Source organism: Anas platyrhynchos, chromosome 19, assembly GCF_047663525.1.
Source record: "Anas platyrhynchos isolate ZD024472 breed Pekin duck chromosome 19, IASCAAS_PekinDuck_T2T, whole genome shotgun sequence".
Taxonomy (NCBI): domain Eukaryota; kingdom Metazoa; phylum Chordata; class Aves; order Anseriformes; family Anatidae; genus Anas; species Anas platyrhynchos.
In genome coordinates, this window is record NC_092605.1 from 12252632 (window position 1) to 12272558 (window position 19927).

At 46.1% G+C, this 19927-nt stretch overlaps 1 protein-coding gene across 6 annotated transcripts in view; it reads right to left on the reverse strand.

Annotated features, from left to right (window-relative positions):
* The window catches only part of MAP2K4 (mitogen-activated protein kinase kinase 4), a 99836-nt gene extending 79909 nt beyond the window's left edge, over positions 1-19927 (reverse strand). Inside the window, exons 1-2 of one of the 6 annotated variants that reach the window (XR_003501205.3) lie at positions 19531-19921; positions 3817-3849 (exon numbers count right to left, since the gene is read on the reverse strand). Coding sequence is in view for 5 of the 6 variants with exons in the window: in XM_027471520.3 (XP_027327321.1) it covers positions 3817-3849; positions 19531-19630 (133 nt within the window). In the remaining variant the exon portion in view is untranslated. Of the gene's footprint in view, positions 1-3816; positions 3850-19530 lie in introns of all 6 variants that reach the window. The other 5 variants (XM_027471520.3, XM_027471522.3, XM_027471524.3 and 2 more) reach the window with 5 other exon arrangements.

A 19927-nucleotide genomic window follows, 5' to 3' on the forward strand; every position in this document is an offset into this window, starting at 1 on the left:
ACTGCTTCCTTGTCTCTTGAAGGCAACAATGTTTTTTTCTTTTGGTATACAAGCTTATCAGCAGTTAATGGCAAAGAAACCATCCTTAGGAGACTGCTCAGCCAGTCCTAGCTGGCAGCAAGCAGGGAAGCAGAATCACCTGGGCCACTACCTTTGCACAAGAAATGGCAAGGCGAAGCAGCAAAAACCTGTTCTCCCCTGCAATGGTGGGAAGGTGATCATGTTGAGACCTTTCCCCCTTCTTGAATACTTGAATATAAAATGACTTAACTGCCTTGGTCTCTCAAATACAGCTCAACAGAAAAACATAGATCTCCTGCCTCAGCCAACAACATACAGTTTTGTCAAATTATTCGAGAAGGCAAAGCTGCAGTTCTGAACTGAGATATTTGCTATTATTTTTCATGAAAGAGCTGTAGAGACTTTGGGATCAAACCCTGCCATTTCTCAACAGCTTACAAGAGGAATTCAGATGTCTGTTCTACATTCCTTTCATTTACAACAAGAAGAAAATCTGCACAACTCCTTCCACAACACACCTTTGATCTTCCTACCTGCAGAACAACAACAGCCCACGTTCCCTTCTCAGCACAGAAACACCTCTCCATATGAAAAGGCTAACCTGTGTTTCTCTGGCAAACAGTGGTTCTTCAACAGAAACGATGGCTTACCTGGACAGGCCAATGGGAAGGGAAGCAGATATGTGCCATTCAGCACCAGATGAAACCAGACCCCTCCTGAGCACTGCAATGCCACCAGTTTTGCTGCTGATGTTACCAAGTGCTTGTGCTGACTGCAGAGACTCAGAGAAATAAAACACCATAGCTCCTGTCATTCTTGCTAATAGCTGGTAAATACAGACTAAAAATCTGTCTGTAAAACAGAAAGATAAGTAGGTAAGAGAATTCACAAATGCATTAATGCTTTCATTATCCTCTTCTTCTAAATAAATGTGACACTTACACATAACATGCACAAAGTCAGCTAATACCCCTAACACTTTAAAGCCTTGCTTAAAAAGGAAAATGCAATTAAAATATACTTTAGGGGATAATTCAAGCGATCAAACCGTCACTGTTTAACAGCCAACAGTACTTTAATGGAAAATACTCAACATCAAAATCTGTCTTTGCTGTAAACAATTTTTGGCACAAAGAAACCTGGCATTTTCTGTCAAGAGGGTTTTTTCAACCCTGTAAATTCCTACTAATTCACTTCTCAATTCACTTTAAATCTACCAGAGAAAATCCACCACAGCTCTTCACCACCTCTGGAGCTGGCACCAACTGCCTGCCCACTGCTGCTGCCTGGGCTCGGGCAAATGGAGCAAGCCCCTCTCCTGCAGACCCATGCGCCCTCCCAAGGCCTGACTGCACCAGGTTATACTTGCTGCTAACAAAGTTTTGAATTTTCATGACTTTAAACAGGTAACAAAACAAGTTTTAGGCAGGTTGGCAAAGCAGAGGGGGAAATCAGGCAAACAACCCAGCAGCCCACAGCATGCACGGAGGCACTCACTCCTCCACCACAGCAGCACGTGAAACTTCCGGAACAAAACCCAGGCCACGTGCAACCTTTGTGTTCAAACCAGCAAGGTCCTGGGGAATGAACCACTGGAGTTACCGCTACAGAAACACACTTCACTTCCACAACACCTCTTCAGGACGAGGAGCTCCACCAAGCAGAGCTGCAGGCAATGGGATGCGCTGGCCCCTTCAGCCCCCAGCGCGTCCAGCAACCACAAGCTTCCACACTACTCCTGCTGCCACCTGCTGTGCACACAGCACCTGAACCATGGCCCCAGAACCCCACAGGACACACTGAGTACCTCCCCAGCAGCAAAGTGCCCGACACACAACCATACTTTTCCAACTGCTCTGATGTATTACCCTGTTTTTAACATGAACTGCGGTGCTCTGACAGGCAGGTGCTGATGTGTTTGTTTTTTTTTTTTTTTAATGCCTCTCTGGTTCCTACCTACATTCGTGCCTCCCAGCAGACAAGTCAGCAAAGCAGTATTAACGGAGGTGTTTTTCGGACTTACCCCCAGGAACCCCTGCACAGTCTCTGTGACTAGCTGTGCTGCTGCAGGGAGCTCACAGCACCCACCTCCACACTTCCTATTCCAAAGGCACAGGTGGGAACCATCTCATTATTTTGCAAAACCTTCTAATGGCAAAGCCTTTTCTTTCTTCCTTTGAAGTGTCATGTATTGAGCATTTTTCATTTTGTTCCAGACTGCAACTGCCCCAGAGAGCAAGGACTGTCTCTGTCTGACAACAGATCCCAGCTTTGGATGAAAGGCACTGCTGAGGAAATAACTAAAACCTTGCAGAAGCATTTACAGTGTTTTTAGTGTGTCAGACAACAGGGAATTTGTAAGAAGACTAACAACAGGAGCAAGACATTGTCTTAAGTAAATGCTAATCAACCTTTTTAAGCTGACAAGGTTCACATGAAATGCTGCATGACAGCTCCTCCCAGCAGCAAATCCCATGTCCAACTCAGCCTCACCTGCACAGCCATTAACCCAGCTCCAGAATACAAACTTCAGCAGCCAACTGCTCCTTTTGGGTGGCTGATTTTCTTCCATATCTTTTCACAATTCTGTAGCTGTCATCTTAGGAATCTACCAGAAAAGGTCTCAAAGCCTAACTCTGATTCTGACATACAGCTCTAGCTTGTAAAACAAGTTTGAATTTCCTGCTTCAAACATCGAGTTTCCTAAAGATTTGTATATTCCATACTAACAGAAAATTATTAAAGAATAAATATGTTCTCCAATCCTGTCCTGGGGGAACAATTCTGACATCCAGGCTCACCTCTGCACTGTAACACTGGAGCAGATGTCTTCCTCAGTCATAACACAGAAAGCATTGCTCTATGAAAGCTATGGACAGCAAAGGTTTTTCTATGTACAACTGCTTCAGACAAAAATCTATCTGAACAGTAGTCATAAAATACACTGACAGAAAATCCAAAGACACCAACTATTAAAAAAAATAACAATTATATCTCTAGATATTAGAATTGCTATAACAAGTAAGTATATCACGCACAAAAGAAAAAAATCTGAATGCAAATTCAAAGAAATGCAGAGTCAAAATAAATCTAGAATTCAGAAAAAAAGAGACTGCTTCCAATAAAACTATCACCATACTGTAGAAGGTACTTTGATAGTATGACAGAGGAATACAGAGCATAAGCCAGTGACAGAAAATAAAAAAATTAGTTCTGCAGAGCTTCCATTAGTCATCACAAACTGTCCTGCAGTGGCCAAGGCTGCCTGTGGGAGAGCTGGCACCAGCTGACGCCAGCAGCCCCTCCTGACAGCTCTCCTGTCCTGCTCTCACCTCTCTTGAAAGAAGCTCGAACAGAAACAACCCACTGCAGGATCCAGCATCTGTCCTGATGGCTCTTGAGATGGCAATTCAAGGTGTTCACGCTCCGTATAAAAGTGTGCATGTCAGGTGCTCATTCAGCACAAGTTTCGGCAGGCACAAATCAAACTGCCAAATCCCACCCGGTTTGTGTTTCAAACCAATTCAACAGGTAGCAAATTTCCAGTGCTCCATACACAATTAGTTTAGCTGCATGTTTCTGGAGTTGCTCTTTTGTTACAGGTAAAGTAGTACAACAATTAGTAACCCTTTAAATTGATTAATTTTACTTTTACTTAAACAGCATTGTGAGAAATGGAAGCTCTCTTAGGAGTAGGTCTGCCATACGTGGTTAGTTGGAACAGAAAGTGGACACATTCCCAATACCAAGGTTGATATATAAAACAGGATAATACTATAAAAATATGTAGCTTACTTTGTGCCTTTCCACAGAAGTTTATCTGAAAGCCTAAAGCAAAAGAGACAAGTTCTTGTTCATTCACTGCAAGTCAAAGTGCATCACTTAAGAATCACTTTTTATGTTTCAATGTTCATTAACTCTAAAATCATACATTAAACAAGTTTATTAGATCAAAATTTAGAATGTGTTGCTTCAAATGTAGAGCAATCCCATTCAATTCAGGATTCATCATTTTATAAACAAACCAGTCTTGAGTGGCAGCAGTGTTCAACAAACCAGCAAGGGCACCAGCCCTTCTGCACAGCAGGCACAGAGGATATCAGTTCACTTCAAGGAGCTTTACTTTCTTTGAGGTGCTAATAAAACTCAAACAGCAACAGCTCTAAAGCTGACAGATTAAGGACAGGAATCCAAGCTTTGCTCAAGGGGGATTTGGACACTGCAGCATTGATGGTATTGTAGGGCTCCATATAACAAGGCGCTGAGACCCGGACAGAGTCTGCAGAAACTTCCTGCAGTTGGGGACACGGCTGCCCAAGGATGGGCACCGCACACCCGGCCCTCTCCAGCACTGCTGACCTAGCACGTGAAGATGGATGCTTCTCTGGGATGTTTGTAACATCCTTATCAGTCCCATCACGACAGAGCATTTTATGGCCATGAGCCACAGTATGTCTGCACAATACATTACAGCCATACAGGACAGTAGCTGCACTTCCTATCACAGCCAGCACCACCGTACTACTGCTCAGGGAGGGAGGACCTCACTGAGGCTTGCCTTCTTCCTGAGAGCTGCTCAGCCATGCACAGCCAGATCTCCAGGAGCGTCTGGCTCACTGAAGGTGAGCACACTAATAAGCACAGTACATGTACACATGCACAGGCACACGGCTGAGAGGGAGCCTTAGCACATCACCTCACACTGGCCACCAGAACCAGAAACATCCTCCACCCCACAGGAAGGTCCTGGTGCCCACTGAGCAGGCTGGAGACTCGAGCCAGGACACCACTGCAGCTCTCAGAAAACTACTGCATGTGCTGCAAGCTCATTTCAATTTATGCTGCAGCAAATGTATCCTTGGATACAAAAAGTACGGGAAGCTTTTGACTCAGTTTGAGTAATAAGAGAAAAGCACGTGAACTGTATAACCCAACACTGCGGTGACCAAAAAAAAAAAAAAAAAAAGACAAAAAAGAGAAAGTGTCGTTCACGGGCACACTGTTGCCAACTCTGGGCTTCACCGTGAGCCTTACAAAACCTGGTGCCCCCTTCCCACCAGAAGTTCCAGCTTAAACCATCTGCTGAATAAGAATTTTTTTAACTGGTTTTGTCTCCACAATAGCATGCAAAAACAGAAAAATAACCCCAAAGCCACCAAAGCAGGCTGGTAGTATGTTCAGAGAAGAAGGAGCAAATAAGAATGGTAATTAAAGTTACCCACATTAGTCTAATAACGTTAACAGTAATTTTATTAACAATAATATAAATTGATCAGTGAAAATTAAAAAATGCATTACCCAACCATTTTACTGGCAGGACAGCATAAAAATATAAAGAAAAAAAATAAAAACAACAACAATTTCATTCCACGAGGGAAGTACCTTTTTCCCCCTACAAAAGCAACTTAACTTTCTAACTAGCTTGCAAGTTCACTGTTGTGCCTTAAAATTTCTTCCCATTCCTATGGCTCAGCCCTGCATCTGTTACTGCTGCTTTACCCAGGAAATGTTCCCTTCTCGGCTCCTGGTTATGGGAACATGCTACCAAGCTGTTCAGTTGCACCATGGTTCTTAAAGTTTTTGAAGTCCAAACAGATACTCCGAATAGATTTTCATTTTCAGAAATGATTAATGCCATTTTTATCTACTGCTAGTTTTCTTTCTGATCATGCCTTTGCTTTTCTTTTCAGTCATGTTATTATAAGTTCCTATGCCAGACATTATTCTTTTGGTGGTTATGCAAGTTTTTTCATTCTTTCAAAATCCCACAAGTAGGGGCAGACGCAAAGTTTGCCTGCTAAAGAAATAAACCCCATAACATTTCAACAAAAATTCCTCCAGTCCATTGGCTTTTAAAAGTCCTTGGGAAAGAGTTCTATCCCTCTGCAGAGGACAGGCAGGTCTTCAGTACAGAAGGAGCCGGGGAGTCTGCCCAGCTAATCCCCACAGTCTCACGCTGGGTAACAGAAGACTGTTGCAAAAATACCAGCCAGTAGCCCCAGCCCAGATCCAGCTATCTTCTTCCCTTGTTCTCATGCCCATTAACTCCTTCTAACTCAGAGCTCCTTAAAAAAGGAAACCAGGCATCAGTTCTGCATAAAAAAACTTGAGTGTGCCATACAGTAACACAGGATCCCCCTTCCCATTAAAGCTCTTGCAAGGTGTCAGAGCACCACAAATAAAACAATCTTCAACATTCATAACCGTCTGTGTGCAGCCGACAGACAGAGCCAATGCTGCTTATCACCTGTATCACATCTCCACCCAGAGAAAACTGACTTTGGTTTACGACGGAAATCTCTCAACTAGAGCAGACTCCTGCCTGATCTTTTGCCAAGAGGCTGTTTAATACTATCCCAGAATCAGTGGTGCTATGCTCATGTCTGTTCGTGGCTGATCCCAACCCTGTGCCTGCTACAACAGCTTTGGTCTGCTTCTGCTGCTGAGGCTGCTGCTGCTCCCCTGGGAGGCGGCAGGGGAAAGGGAGCAGCTGAAGGCATCATCACTCATGATGCTCCCACCCTCTGCATTCAGCCTGGTTCTGCTGCCCATGTTTTCTGCCACATGCAAAACTGCAGGCAAACTCGAGATGAAGTGTATTCCAAAGTCACTGCAAGTAACTTCCTGTCAATGGCAACAGAGCATCTATTTCCTGGAAAGGATGGCAGTGGTTAGTGCTTTCAACCTAGCCAAAGGCATATGGCAGGACAGGAATACTGTAATGTAAATCTGTGAAACACATCTAAATAGGCATTAAGGAAGGAGTAGCAGCATGTATGTCGAAGACTAAGGGTGACAGAAGATCAACAGTGACAAAATTGTCATTGAACATTTCCAGCTACTGACTGAAATCCTGAAGATGTCTTCTGGAAGCCAAAGCAGAGCAGGGCATCTAAATTGTTTTCAAGAGAAGCTTGATGCACTTTAAAAAGGAGCCTGTGGTAGACAGGGGTCATTATTGGAGACAAAATATTAAACTCTCAACATGAGAAAAATACTGAACTCCTAACACAAACACGAGCATGTCAAATTCATAGATGGTTAAAATAACTGCTGCACTCAGGACTGGGGAACATTTCTTCTAGAGTAGTTTGGTTTATTTATGCCGCTAAAGCACTGGACAAAATTACTTTATAAGATCACTTGCAAGACTTTTTCGTAACTCCCATTCCTGCAAGACTGAGTACTGGGAACAGACTCAATTCTCCAGCACATCACAGTTGCAGCTTTTGGATTTTAACAACAGGTTCAAATTTAGCAGACAGCATTGCTGTGAGACTGCTGTGGATGCAATGAATGCTGTATCCCATGGTGAACACAGTCACTCTGCTCAGTTCACCTGTGGAACTCTCTGGATGAAATCCTGACCACGAAGTTGCGTGTCCTTGTGAACAGGAGGTAATGTTGCTACCAAGCAGGAAGCAGCAACTACTCCTGGTAGATTGGAAGTAGACAACCCAACCCTCACCTCACGTGGCTGAGCTGCCACAGAGCAACCAGCTTTGGCTGTAAAACCCAAATCTTTTGAATACGGTGCCCTAATGGACAGCAAGATTTTGATGCCAGTGTTAATACATCTACAACTTTGTGCATTGCTCTGCAGCATGGACAACCAAATAGCTGAAGAACGTTGCCAAGCTGTGTTCATTTTGTTTGTTTTGGGTCTCAAACACTTAGGACATGCCAGCACAGGCTTTCATGGAGAATATGAGTGCTGGGTGGCTAAAGCTTCATTGCCAAAGAAGTATTAATCAGATTTTACATGGATACCCAATGCAAACCTTTCCAGAAAGCTTCTATTTACTACACAGAAATAGAACCATGGACAAGCAGCTCCTGGAGCCCATCCCACAGTGCCCTGGAATGACGCAGGGATCAGCTCAGACCTTTGGCAACTCAGTGATGAAGCAGGTTCCCTGCTGCCAGTTCTGTTTTGGGCTCATGTTCAAGTCAGTTGTGACTAAGACCTGTCTATATTAAAGCAAATGACCAGCCCCATTAACATTTCATACCCTAGCTGAAATACAGCCTGCAATCACACTTTCTTTACTTACAATGTATTTTCGTAGGGCAGGAAAAAAAAGCACTCATAGCCACAAACCAGACTTGAAATTTCCAATTCAAAGCCCAAGATTTTCCAAATTGTGTACCTTTACAGTGAAATCAGCCACACCATCTAACACAAGGATATGGACAGACATACGTGAGCTGTAGACACCACCTCCCACCATCTCAACCTTCACCGCTTCCATGCTTGTTCCTTCTGCTACTCACAGAGAGCAGCAGGAACAAGGCCACGTGAGCAGGTCAGACAGCAAAGTCTTGTTTTCAACCCAATGTTATCTAGCACTGAGGTACAGCAGCAATGCTTATGCTTTAGAAAGCTTATTTGGCCACAACTCTGCTATGTGCAGATAAAGAGCTCCAGGACCTTATTCCAACTCCTCTCAGAAAGAAATAAACAAATTAGAAACATATTTTAAAATAGAATTTGTATTACCAGGAGAACACCAGCAAGCTTGTTCAACATGTGTGTCCCTGTGCAGCAAGAACTCAACTGCTGAGCTACTGCCCATAGCAGCAGGTCTCTGCCTTCAGATTCCTCTTCTTCCAACAGATGTCAGAGTTCACTCATAACTAACTCCTTTGTATGAACTTGCAGACACGGTCCTGATACCATACAGTCACACTTTATAGTTTTAACAGTTGGGCTACATCAAAACAGTAGTTCTTAAGAGAGAGCTAACCTCTACTCATCCCCAGATCAGCAAGGAAACTAATCTTACATCAGACATCCAAATGCCTTAGTTTCCACATCCTGACTGCTACTGCTACCTTGAGGGTGAGGAAAAAAAAGGTACCTTGAAGAACGGACAAAACTCACATGTCCTGAAGCAGCATACTAAGTTCTATATAACACCACTACATATAGCTTCTCATCCAGTTTTTCTGGTAGGTAACACCTCTTCAGCAGTAAAGACATCTGGGGTCAATACAGTCTCTACAGCCTGTCATCAGGTTGTCTGAGAGGACAACAGACATTCTGTCCCTCTGCTCTAGGCTTCCAGCCTTGACCACTTCTACAAAGTGGTTCTGATCATCCTCATACAATATTCCCCTCCGTCCGACCTTCGGCTCCTCCAAGTTTGAGTGGCATGAGAAGAAAGAAGAGAACATCAAAGGTAGGGCAAGGGTTCCAACTGCTTGGCATGAGATCAGGTCCTGTGCTGACACGGTTCAATAGGGGAAGTGGTCTTTACAGGAAAACTCAGATGTGGTCCCATCACTCCCCAGAAGGGATTTCCAAATGCAGTGCTTTTATCTTATTCCATAACCTCTCCCAGGTCAAACAAACGCAGCCATGTGTTTTTAAAGGAAACTGTTTCATCTCTGTCCACAAACCTCTTCAAAGTACAAACACTTTGCTCTCTGGTCCAAAAGCAAAGTGGTGGCTAATTCAGTTCAGAGAACTTCTTCCAGAGAATCAGGTCCAAAGCAAACTATAAAACTCTTCTGCTCCACAGAAATAATAAGCCTGGACAAAACACAATAAAAGGTCTGATTCCCTTTTAGCTCAGCTGTGTCTGCTCCCAACAGCTGTCCTCCTTATGCCAAAGGGCATCTGCTGAAGCACCTCAGAAAGATCAAATAAATTATTCAAAACACGGACTAATTCCTGGCACTTGGACTCTTTGTTCACCCCAGATCAGTGCAAGCTGTCTGCTTCCTGAAGGGCTTGCTCTGCCTCCAATAAAGGGCACATACAAAGGCTTCGATTTGGAGAAGAGGAAATCAATTTAGCAGCTAATAAATACACAATTTATGCAATATACATACTGTCCGCATCCCCTGATGATCATACAAAAGTTAATGGGCCATACCCTGCTAAGCACAGTTATTGCACACGTTCATGCGAACTGAAGCTGAGCTCATTTCAAAGCAGAACTGGGAGGCAGAGGGGGAGCAGAGGCTTGGCAGCACCATGTTGTATTTCCTCACAAAGAGCAATAGCAGTGTCCCCTCCACTGAGGGCTACAGCCTCAGGAGTCAAGGTCACACGTTTTGGAAGATGGTCTGCAGCATCACATGACAGTCCTGATGTAAATCCAGGCCAATGCAGGGTCTGGGCAAGTGGGGAGCAGGCACCCAGTAGGCTGTGCCGAGATTTCTGCAAGGACCTTTACTTACTTGTAGTCCAGTCTTCTTTCAAAAAAATAAATAAATAAATAAAAATGCAAGCAATGCACATAAACTTAAATAAGTCTGTGACATCTGACAGAAGTCATATTTGCACCTTTCAGCATAGGGAGACACAAACATACTGCTGCTGCCCAAACCACAGAATGTATCCTGAAGTAACGGGCACCTAAGCAGACCACGGAATGCACATCACAGGTATCTTCAAAATTTAAAGCCTCCCCCCAACACTATAAAAGGGGCTAGACAACAGGAATCTTGATAACTTTGCAGGTGCCAACAAGACACAGCTTAAGCTAAGTTAAAACAGAGTGAAGTGAAAAGTTAAAATTGAAGTCAGAAACGCAGCCTATTCATAATAAGAAGGGTGCTAAGGCTGACACAAAGCTTTTGCATAGGTCATGCTCAAATACTGAGGTAGAACATGTTTTTCAGTTCTCCCTCCCACCCTTATCATCACTTGCAAGTGTATTTGGCTGCCAAAATTTGTCTATTTTACATCCTTTGGTGTAAAATGGATCCTTCCTGTCCTCTGGGTGCACAAAGTTTAAAATATTAAGCCATACGAATTGGTTCAAATTTGCCTTACTGCTACCTCCCTCCTCCACTCTATGCTGTTCAACTTCCAAAAACATCTTGGAAGAAGACCAATGCAGTTAAGGTAGTTACCAAGAGGTAAAAATACTAGGATTAAAGGAAGGCAGGAAGCTAATTAGGTCCAATATGGTGCTCTTCTAATTCATTACGTTATTGTAAACCAGCATGCCAGTTTCCATCTGGCCTTAGACACTGATGTGGCATCAACACCCAGCACAAGCTTGCAAGGAGACCTCTCTCCAGGTGCGAGCAACTGCCTTTGGCTTAGATTAGATCGGGGGCAAGGGATTTAGGATAAACATACATCCAGCGTATCTGCAGACATGCAGAGTTTGACAACGGGTGGAGCGAAGCCAGCAGGCTGGCTGCCTGCCTCCAGGAAGGTGGTTTCCTCCCTCCTGCCACCTCCAGCAGCGCAGTCCTACCCATCCTGGAAAAACTCTGCCACTTCACAGGGGAAGGTGACCTGTTCCCCACAGCTGGGACAAGGCAGATGGCTACAAGGTGATCATTTGGAGGGCTGTTAGAGGTGCCTATAGGTTTCCGAAAGCACAGTCACAAGCAGCATGAACACCCAGAGGTGCTAACATTGGAGCAAGTTCCCACTTTCACCCCGACCAGTGCTCCAGAAGCTTGGAACAGAAATATTGTGCTCCCTGCGGCACACATCCATTCAAGAGGCTGCCATATGTCATGCCACCTACAGTATCAGTTTTCCAAGCCTCTTACGTACAGTTTGCAGAACAAACCCACCTAGCAACACTCAGCAAGAACTTAACAATGGAGGTAACTTGTCCAGCAACTCAGCTATGGTATAAGGATGTGGGACTAGGATATAAAACAGGGCACAGAGTCACAGCAAAAATTACTTTGCCTTCTTCAGACAAAGAGTAAAAACTAGAGGGTATTGAGGCTGCACACATCCTTCCTGCAACTCTGTCCCTGAAGAATAAGATGTAATGCATCCTCCTCACAATTTCATGCCTTGTGGACAAGTACTTAACCCCTGGGCACCCTTAGAATAGGTTAGAGCACCTTCTTTCCGATAGTCTTAATATCAAACATTTTGATATTAAAACTATTTTGCTTCCATAAACATGTAGGGTCAGTTGCCTACTGAAAGGCTTGAGCCTCACAAATTTTTTTTTCAGATGCCCATCATCACCAAAGAGTAGCAAGTGTATACAGGGGGACAACTAGGTACATGCTGGCTATTCTACTGTTAAAGCCTAGAAGCGACACCATATTCAAATTATCTGCAAGTTGAACTGCAGAAGCACAGGCGAACTGAACTGTCTCACTTGGGATTTACCACGAGTTAACTATCACATGTTAATTAATCCAGCTACAGTAATACATCTTTCTAATAAGGGGAAAAAAAAAAAAAATCAGAGATCAACAGGCACTGCATTTACCCACTGCTCATACGTTTCTTCTGCAATCAAACAAGCCTGCAACACTAAAAAGAAACCTAAATACCTAGATGAGAAAAGGCCTTCACAGGGAACACCAGCAGACTCAACTAAGATGGTGCAGGATTCACACTGGCTAACTGCAATTGCACAGAGCAGACTCCTTAGGTTGCAACCACACAGCCAACACCTATCACCAGAAACTGACCAAAATGATAGTAAAAAATCCAGCCCAAAAATGCAGTAACTAGTGAACCAGTTTACTTCAAAATGCAAATTGTCCTAAACTTAGTATCTTCACAGGGACTGGGTTTCTCTCTGTACAAGAGATGGTAGAACCAAACCACAAAAGGTCAAGTTCAACACAGGAATTTCTGATGTTTGTTCACCTCTCATTAAGCAGGAGGCCAGGCTATGTGATGATAATAATCCATCCTGACCAGAATACCCATGGAAGAACCCATGTCCCCAGAGACTAGGTGACAGTCCCACAGTCACCACAGAAAGGTTCAACTGGCAAAGTCAGTTAAGTTTTCTTCATGCTGCCATTGCAGCACAGCAATTCCTACCTCCCCACAAGGGATGCTGTAGCCTCAGCACACAGACAGAAGCACAACAAAAATATACATATCTAGGGAGGCATTTATCTTCAGTGAATACAATGCAGTGCATTTTAAATATCAGATCGGGGAATATAACCAGCACCTTTTGAAAGCTAGACCTGATCAGTGTACTCAAACCTTCGAGAGGGTGCCAGAAGCAGAACATCCATCCAGAGATCAGAGACTTTTGTACCTTCTTAATAATCATCACTTCAGTTAAACTTGGACTGACATCTGCTGCTGGTTCCTGTCCCACAGGGTAGAGGACGACACAAACACCCCAAGCAGTTTCTCTCATGCAGTTTTTCCTTCCAGCCTCCACTGGCTGTAAAAGATATTCCTCACTTTGAGAAGCAAGCCTCCACATTCTTTAAACTCACATAAGATTTTATCAAATCTAAACCCAGTAGAAGATTGCTGACTTCAAAGGTAGCAATCACGTCCTAACTATATGATGTTAACAAGATGTTTGTGTTTGTCTGATACATGCATAACTTGATGTGGTTACACAAGACTCCCATAATTAACGTTTCACTTCATGCACATGTCTATGAATAATTCTAATTTTGGGGACCCCTTCTTGGTAAAATAAAGATTGGAAAGTTTTCTGGCAGTTTGCCTTTTTTTCCCCCTTTCTCACAGCACTCTTCTTTCTCCCACTGGATGGTGTTTTTTGTTTGTTTTGTTTTGTTTTGCTAGAAAGGCAACGATGTGGTTTCCAATTCTGTCAGCTCCATCAAGTCAGCATGAAATATCAGAAAAAACTCCTAGCATCTGATGAGACTTAACTAGTATTTTCAAGCCACGCCTTTACGAGGAAAACAGATATATTAAGAATGTCAGTTTACAAGTAAATTGAAATAGAAAGCTGAAATGCCATAACATTTGCTTATACATACAGTACTACATACACACGTGTACACTAAGACAAGCACAAAGGAGAAGTACGGCATGTCAGCCATATCCTAGCAGAGCTACAGTACGGGAATGAACTAGCAGGTTCAAATAAACTGTTTTTTGCTCACTAGACAAGTATCTTACCTTCTATATAAATGCAAACATGTCAAAGTCAATGTATACACACCAACCTGACAAATCTGCAAACATCAGTTTGCAACAGCAGTGTACGTCAACACACAATGGCTCTATAATTCCACTGTGGGCAAGAATAATTGCAGTCAGCTTCTCGTTTTATTCAGTGAGTTAAAGATACATTTCACTCTGCCAACAACAGGTTAATAATACACAGCGAAAGATAATGTATACTTTAATAATGTGTACTTTATCACCTATTGAGGATAAGGATTAATTCCAACCCCACTTTTTCATCTTGTTCTCTTCTATTTTCCCTGTTTTCTAATACATGTACATGTATGTTTCATTTGTTTCATTTACGCTGGCTTTTCAAACATTGCTTCTTACCTAACCTGATGCTCACTTTCTGCTCTTTACTTCCCAACTGCCTTCTTGTTCCCCAAATTCCATTCTTTGAGGTTCCCTAAGAAAATTCCTGTGTTTACTGGCACTTGTTTTCCTTACTTTCTCCCTATGCCCTTACTTTCTTATGCCCCTCTGTGCAGAGAGGGAAGTCCACCCACCAGCCTTTTGCCTGCCTGCTGCTCTCCACAGACACAGCCCCCAGGACAGGTCTCTCGTTTCTGCCGCGCTGCCGCCAGTAACCACTCTGCTCACAGACCTGTGGGCCCACTCCCTGCTGGCACAGCTTTGACTTCAGGACCGAGGCCGCTCACACTGTGCCCTGGCAGGTCCAACACCTCAGCACAGAGGCTCTGAGGTTGCATTTCCCTCCTCCTGATGAACAAGGAAAAGGGCTGCTCAGGTCACTCCTTGCACTCACCAAGGCAGCAGCATGAAGAGGAGGAAGATGCAGGGATGATGGCATCTCTTACTGAATTCCCCTAACAAGAAGCATTCTGGTCGCAGTGGTACCCACAAATGGTTTCAGTAATACTTTTCACCATGCTGTCTGAAGAAATTCTAGTTACCTCAAAGACACAGCACAGGTCACACACCAACAGCAAGTTCATCTGACAACAGTGACTGGCAAAGTTCAACTCTGCAATCACCAATTCTGTTGCATGCTAAATATGAATGATAGGTGACCTACTGAAACGCCTCCTGGAAGCTCTTTTCTGTCAGGTAAAGAAAGGTACAGGGCAGAGCTTCCTCATACTTGTGCAGAAACTTATCTCCCAACTCTGATACTGCACTGAATAGCATCCACAGGTGACAGCAGGAGTCTAGTCTCTCAGGCAACAACCCCTCTGCTATCTCCCTGTCCAGGATTCTTGCTACATATTCACACAGGAGACTGTCTAACCAGATATCACAACTCTCCAATTCTTGCTAAATCCCAAAAGGTTATGGCTGGGGTGCAGGCAGGGGAGTAGAAGGGGCAAAGGATGGGACAGAGAAACAGATGTGAAGGGAACTGAGAATCCCAAATTCCCAGCCCATCCAATGTCTGAACTGTTTGTGTAAAATCTGAAAAGATGTAAACAGTATGTATGCTTGGTTTTAGAAAGACACCAGAGTATTATAAGCAGTAAGTGCTTGGAAAAGTCCTGGTTAGCCTCCAGGGTCCTTGGAAGCTGAATGCAAGAGCCAAATATACAACAGCCAGTTACAAGTGTTTTCTAACTCTTGCTTGGCTCTGGAGGTATGATGACTGACTCCTCAGCTCCCAATTAGAATTAAAATTCTCTCTATGCCTTTGAATTAATTAAATTTCATATGCTAATTCTTCAAAGGATAGTTTCCTACATAACGTCAGCAGTAAAGACTGTTACTAATGCTGTCAATAACAGAAATGCAAAATTCCTCAAATTACTGTTTTGGCTTTTAAAATCACTGTCTTTGGTTTTTAAAATCACTCTCAAAGTTCAATATCTTACTTCCCACGGAACCTCTGTTTTGTCCAAAAAACAACCAGAACAAAAGGAAAGAAAAGGAAAAAAAAAAAAAAAAGGAAAAAAGAAAAGTAAGGAAAATAAAATAACGAAGTAACACCTATTTTCAATACTTAAAATTTTTAAGTATTCCTTTTTAGGGATTTTTTAAGCCTCCCTTTGTCTCTTATCTGCCAACCATGCATTGAACACAGCACTACCAACCACATGTGCCAGGAACCTGCCTTTGGGAACGAATGAAGCTCCCAGGTGCCTGGGCAAGAAAGGCTAATGCAGTCAGCCAGGAGAAGACATGAGAACGAAGCTGGAAATGTAGAACACTAAGGGTGGAAAGATTTGAAGCAACCCTTTACGTGACTGCAAGGCTTGTGGGCCATCACAGCACAACAAGCCTGGTGTGAGTACGGTAATACTGAGTCCAAGAGACACCAGGCTATCTAAAGGAGCTTTACACAGAAATTCCATAGGATATTGATGAAAAACAAAATGAAACCGGGTGGTCTGCAAAGACTTTCTGATGCCCTGGATCTGTTTGCCCAGCTCCAGATATCAACATGACAGGCCTCAATTTCCAGGACAACTTCACCCTTGCATTACCACCACCGGGCCCACTACTCATCCCTACGCCCTGCTATCCTACATGACAGCAGAGACCACTTACAGCAGAGACCAGCCCTCAGATCACACAGAAAATCCCCTGCAAAAGGCTTAGAACCACAGGCCAACTTTCACACCCTCTCAGCACAACCTCCAGAAGCAGTCGCTATCCCAGAGAGCAGGTCCATGGCTCCTTCATGGCCAGCACAAGCATCGGCTGAGACCATAGCCAGTCCCACCCACCCTACAACCACTTGCTCCCATTACCTCCTTCAGAGTAGCAGTTGCACTAGCTGAGTTAAAGAACGCTTCTAGCTGAAAATTAACTCAACAAAACTCATTTTTTACTATAATTACTCCTTGTAGCTTAATGACTTCCCTGCTACACCTCATCATACTATTTAAGACAATTAGACCAACACCGACGCAGTCCTACTTCTCTCCCCACCCAGCAACACATTCCTGTGCCTTCCTTGCACCAGTGCTCACGCAACCCCATGCCGAGCAAACACTTGGCATCCAAACTAGAAAAATCTTGCTGCTTTTCTTCTGACAGATTCGTTTTGCAACAGCTCAGCTTGCAGAGATGTCGGTGTCAACAGGGAACCAGTGCTGGTGAGAGGAGGGTGGTGGGATGCCCAATGGACCTGCCCCAGGTGTGACCAGCCCGCAGAGGTAGCCCTTCCTGCCCCATACGTCTCCCCCTTTTTCCTACAGGCGGTTGCACAGCCACACGGTGATCCTGGTGGAGGACTGTCCTCAAGGGAAGGTTTTTTGCCAACTTCAGGGAATTCCCTTTACGACCACTGCAACATGCTCACCTCTGCCAGGAGGTTTTCCAGAGCCACCTAGGATCCTACATTGAGCTACTCCCAGGACACCTCAACACACATCTGTTACCTTAAGAACAACAACAAAAAAAAGCTATTTATGTAACACCAGATTTTACTGCAAACACCTGCATATCATCAAACTGGCCATTGTCTTCCTGAATTCGTGTTTAGATAGACACTTGCAAGAAAGTACAAAAGAAACAAATTGCCCTTCCTCCTCCCCTGGAGAAAGGATGCAGGTATTTCTATGTCATTGCCAACTCACACTGCAACACTGGTTCTTATGTGACGGTATGAAACCAAGCTTGCAACCCTGAAGATGCATAGAATTCAGGGGAATGATTCATGAATATGAAGAATATGGGTCACATGGAAAAATAAAAGGGGTAACACAAAGTTTTAACTGCACTGCAACATGGCTATTTCTGGTCTCATTATAATTGTTTTTACATATCGTGCCTTTATTTGAGTTCTTGAGCCATGCACTTCATTTAAGAGGTTTGGCACTACAGTTCTTGAAAGGTATCATGAACACGTATAGTATCACCTTTCTAGGGCCCAACAGGTACCAACTCCTTAGTTTAGCAAACACAAGACCTTCGCACAGTAGAAGCTGCAAATAGTGAAAATTTGCTGTCTAGTTCCACATACACCAAACTCTGCAGTTTATGTAATCAATTCTCCACCCAAACAGGTTCCCTGTCAGCCTCCAAGCAGTCTCTCCCGACAGGACAGAACAGATCGTAGCAAAGCGTGACAATTTTTTAGCTGAGAGCTTCCGTACTTCTTCTGTCAACACAGAGACTGTGACTTTTCCCTTCTTCTTTCTTCAAAAAAATAAAAATAAAAATAAAAAATTAAATGTTCCCAAAACAGGATGAACAGCTTCCTTAGCATTACCATTCCTGTATTAAGTTAAAAAAATAAACACTGTGTGGCCTCAGAGTAACACAGTCTAAAATGCTGCTTAAGCAGAGAGTGATTTTCAGTGATGTAACCTTCAAGAAAAAACTCCAAAGGTATTCACTGTGGCTTTTCTGAAAAATAAATATCTACTGTTTTTGCAAGAATACTCAACCATCAGCAAGTGCAGATGGGAAGCCTGGCAGCATTACCCTAGTATAACATTCTAAATTTCCATCAGAATAAAATAACAACAAAAATTTAACCACAAGTTCGCCATTAAACTGTTTTTACTTAAACACCTGTCTCGAGAAAAACATATGAACAGACATAAAGGAACAAGAAATGCCAAGCACAAGAACCGTTCAGCGAGCAACGCCGAGGAGTCCCAGCGGGAGTCGGGTCAGAGCCATCCTCCCACGGCCACCAAGAGCCCGGCTACTGCAGCAGCACACGGGCAGCAGCGTTTGCCAAAACGTTACCCTGGCTGCCCCCTAGCCACCCCCCGCCCCGGGGCTCTACCCCGGCTCTTTAACACCAACAACGCCGCACTCCCGGGGAAAAGAGCAGCGCGTTACACGTAACTGGCACGGCGCTGCCGGGCTAGGCCCCCCACCAAAAACTTGCATTTGGGCAGAGGCTGCTGCGCGCCCCCCCTCCCCGCAGGTCACCGCCCAGGGTAGAGGCACGGGCAGGGAGGGCACAAAACGGAGCGGGCCGAAGAAATGCCGGAGCTAAAGCCCCCGGCTTTTGTCTCGCTCCTGCCTGCCCCCGGCCACCTCCCCGGCCCCGCTCCCCCCCGAGGGGCCGCCGCCTCCTGGGGCCGCGCAGGCCGAGGTCGAGCCCCGCTTCCCGGCCCCGCCGCGGCGGGCACGGCGCCGCCCTCCGCCGAGCCTCCGGCTGCGGCCTGGCGACACGCGGCACCCACGGGGCTGCAGCGGGGGGCGGCCCGGAGCGCGGCCGCGCAGAGCCCCCGGGGCAGCCCGGCGGGCGGGAGGGCTGCGCCGGGGCGGCGGCGGGCACCAGCCCCAAGCTGGCATCGAGGGGGCGGCGCGGCTCCGGGCCGGGCACGGCCGCACCCTCGGCCGGCTCGGGAGCGAGCCCCCAGCGCCGCTGCCGCGGGGTCCCAGCCCGCCCGGCCGGAATCCAGGAAGCGCAGCCCGCCCGCGCCCCGGGGGGCGGAACCCGCTCGCCCCATACCGACTGGGGCAGCGCCAAGCCGGGAGGGAGCGGCGGGGCCGCCGCCCCCGGCCTCCCCCCGCGTCCCCGGGCCCAGCGCTGCCCGCCGAGGTCGTGGGGCCCGCAGGCGGGGCCGCGCCGCGCCGCCGGGGGCAGCGGGGCCGCGGCGAGGCCTAGAGCGGGGCGCGCTGCCCGGCCCGGAAGCGGCGGCCGGGCCGCGGCCTAGCGCGGGGCTGCTCGCCCTGCTTACCCTGCTTACCCTGCATGCTGCTGACGGCCGCGTGTGCCGGCGGGCCGCCGGGGCCCGGCCCGCTCCCGCCGCCCGAGCCGGAGCCGCTGCTGGGGCTGGGAGTCGCCATTGTGTGCGCCAGAGACGGAGCGGCGCGGAGGCTGCAATGCAGCAGGGACCCTCCCAGGCAGGACACCTAGAGCCCCGACGCCGTATAGCAGGCGCCGGAGCCTCCCCGTCCGCCGTCCGCCCCCGGGCTGGGGCTCCCGCTTAACCCCTCCCAGGCGGGGCACCCGCAGCGGCCGCCCAGGCTCTGCGCTGCGGGCTCGGGCGGCTGCCGGGGCCGGGGTGCCCCGCGGCTGCCTCCGCCTGCGGGGCCGGGGTCTGCCGCCCCCGGCCCGTTCCCCGCGGCCGGGCCCTCCGCTCG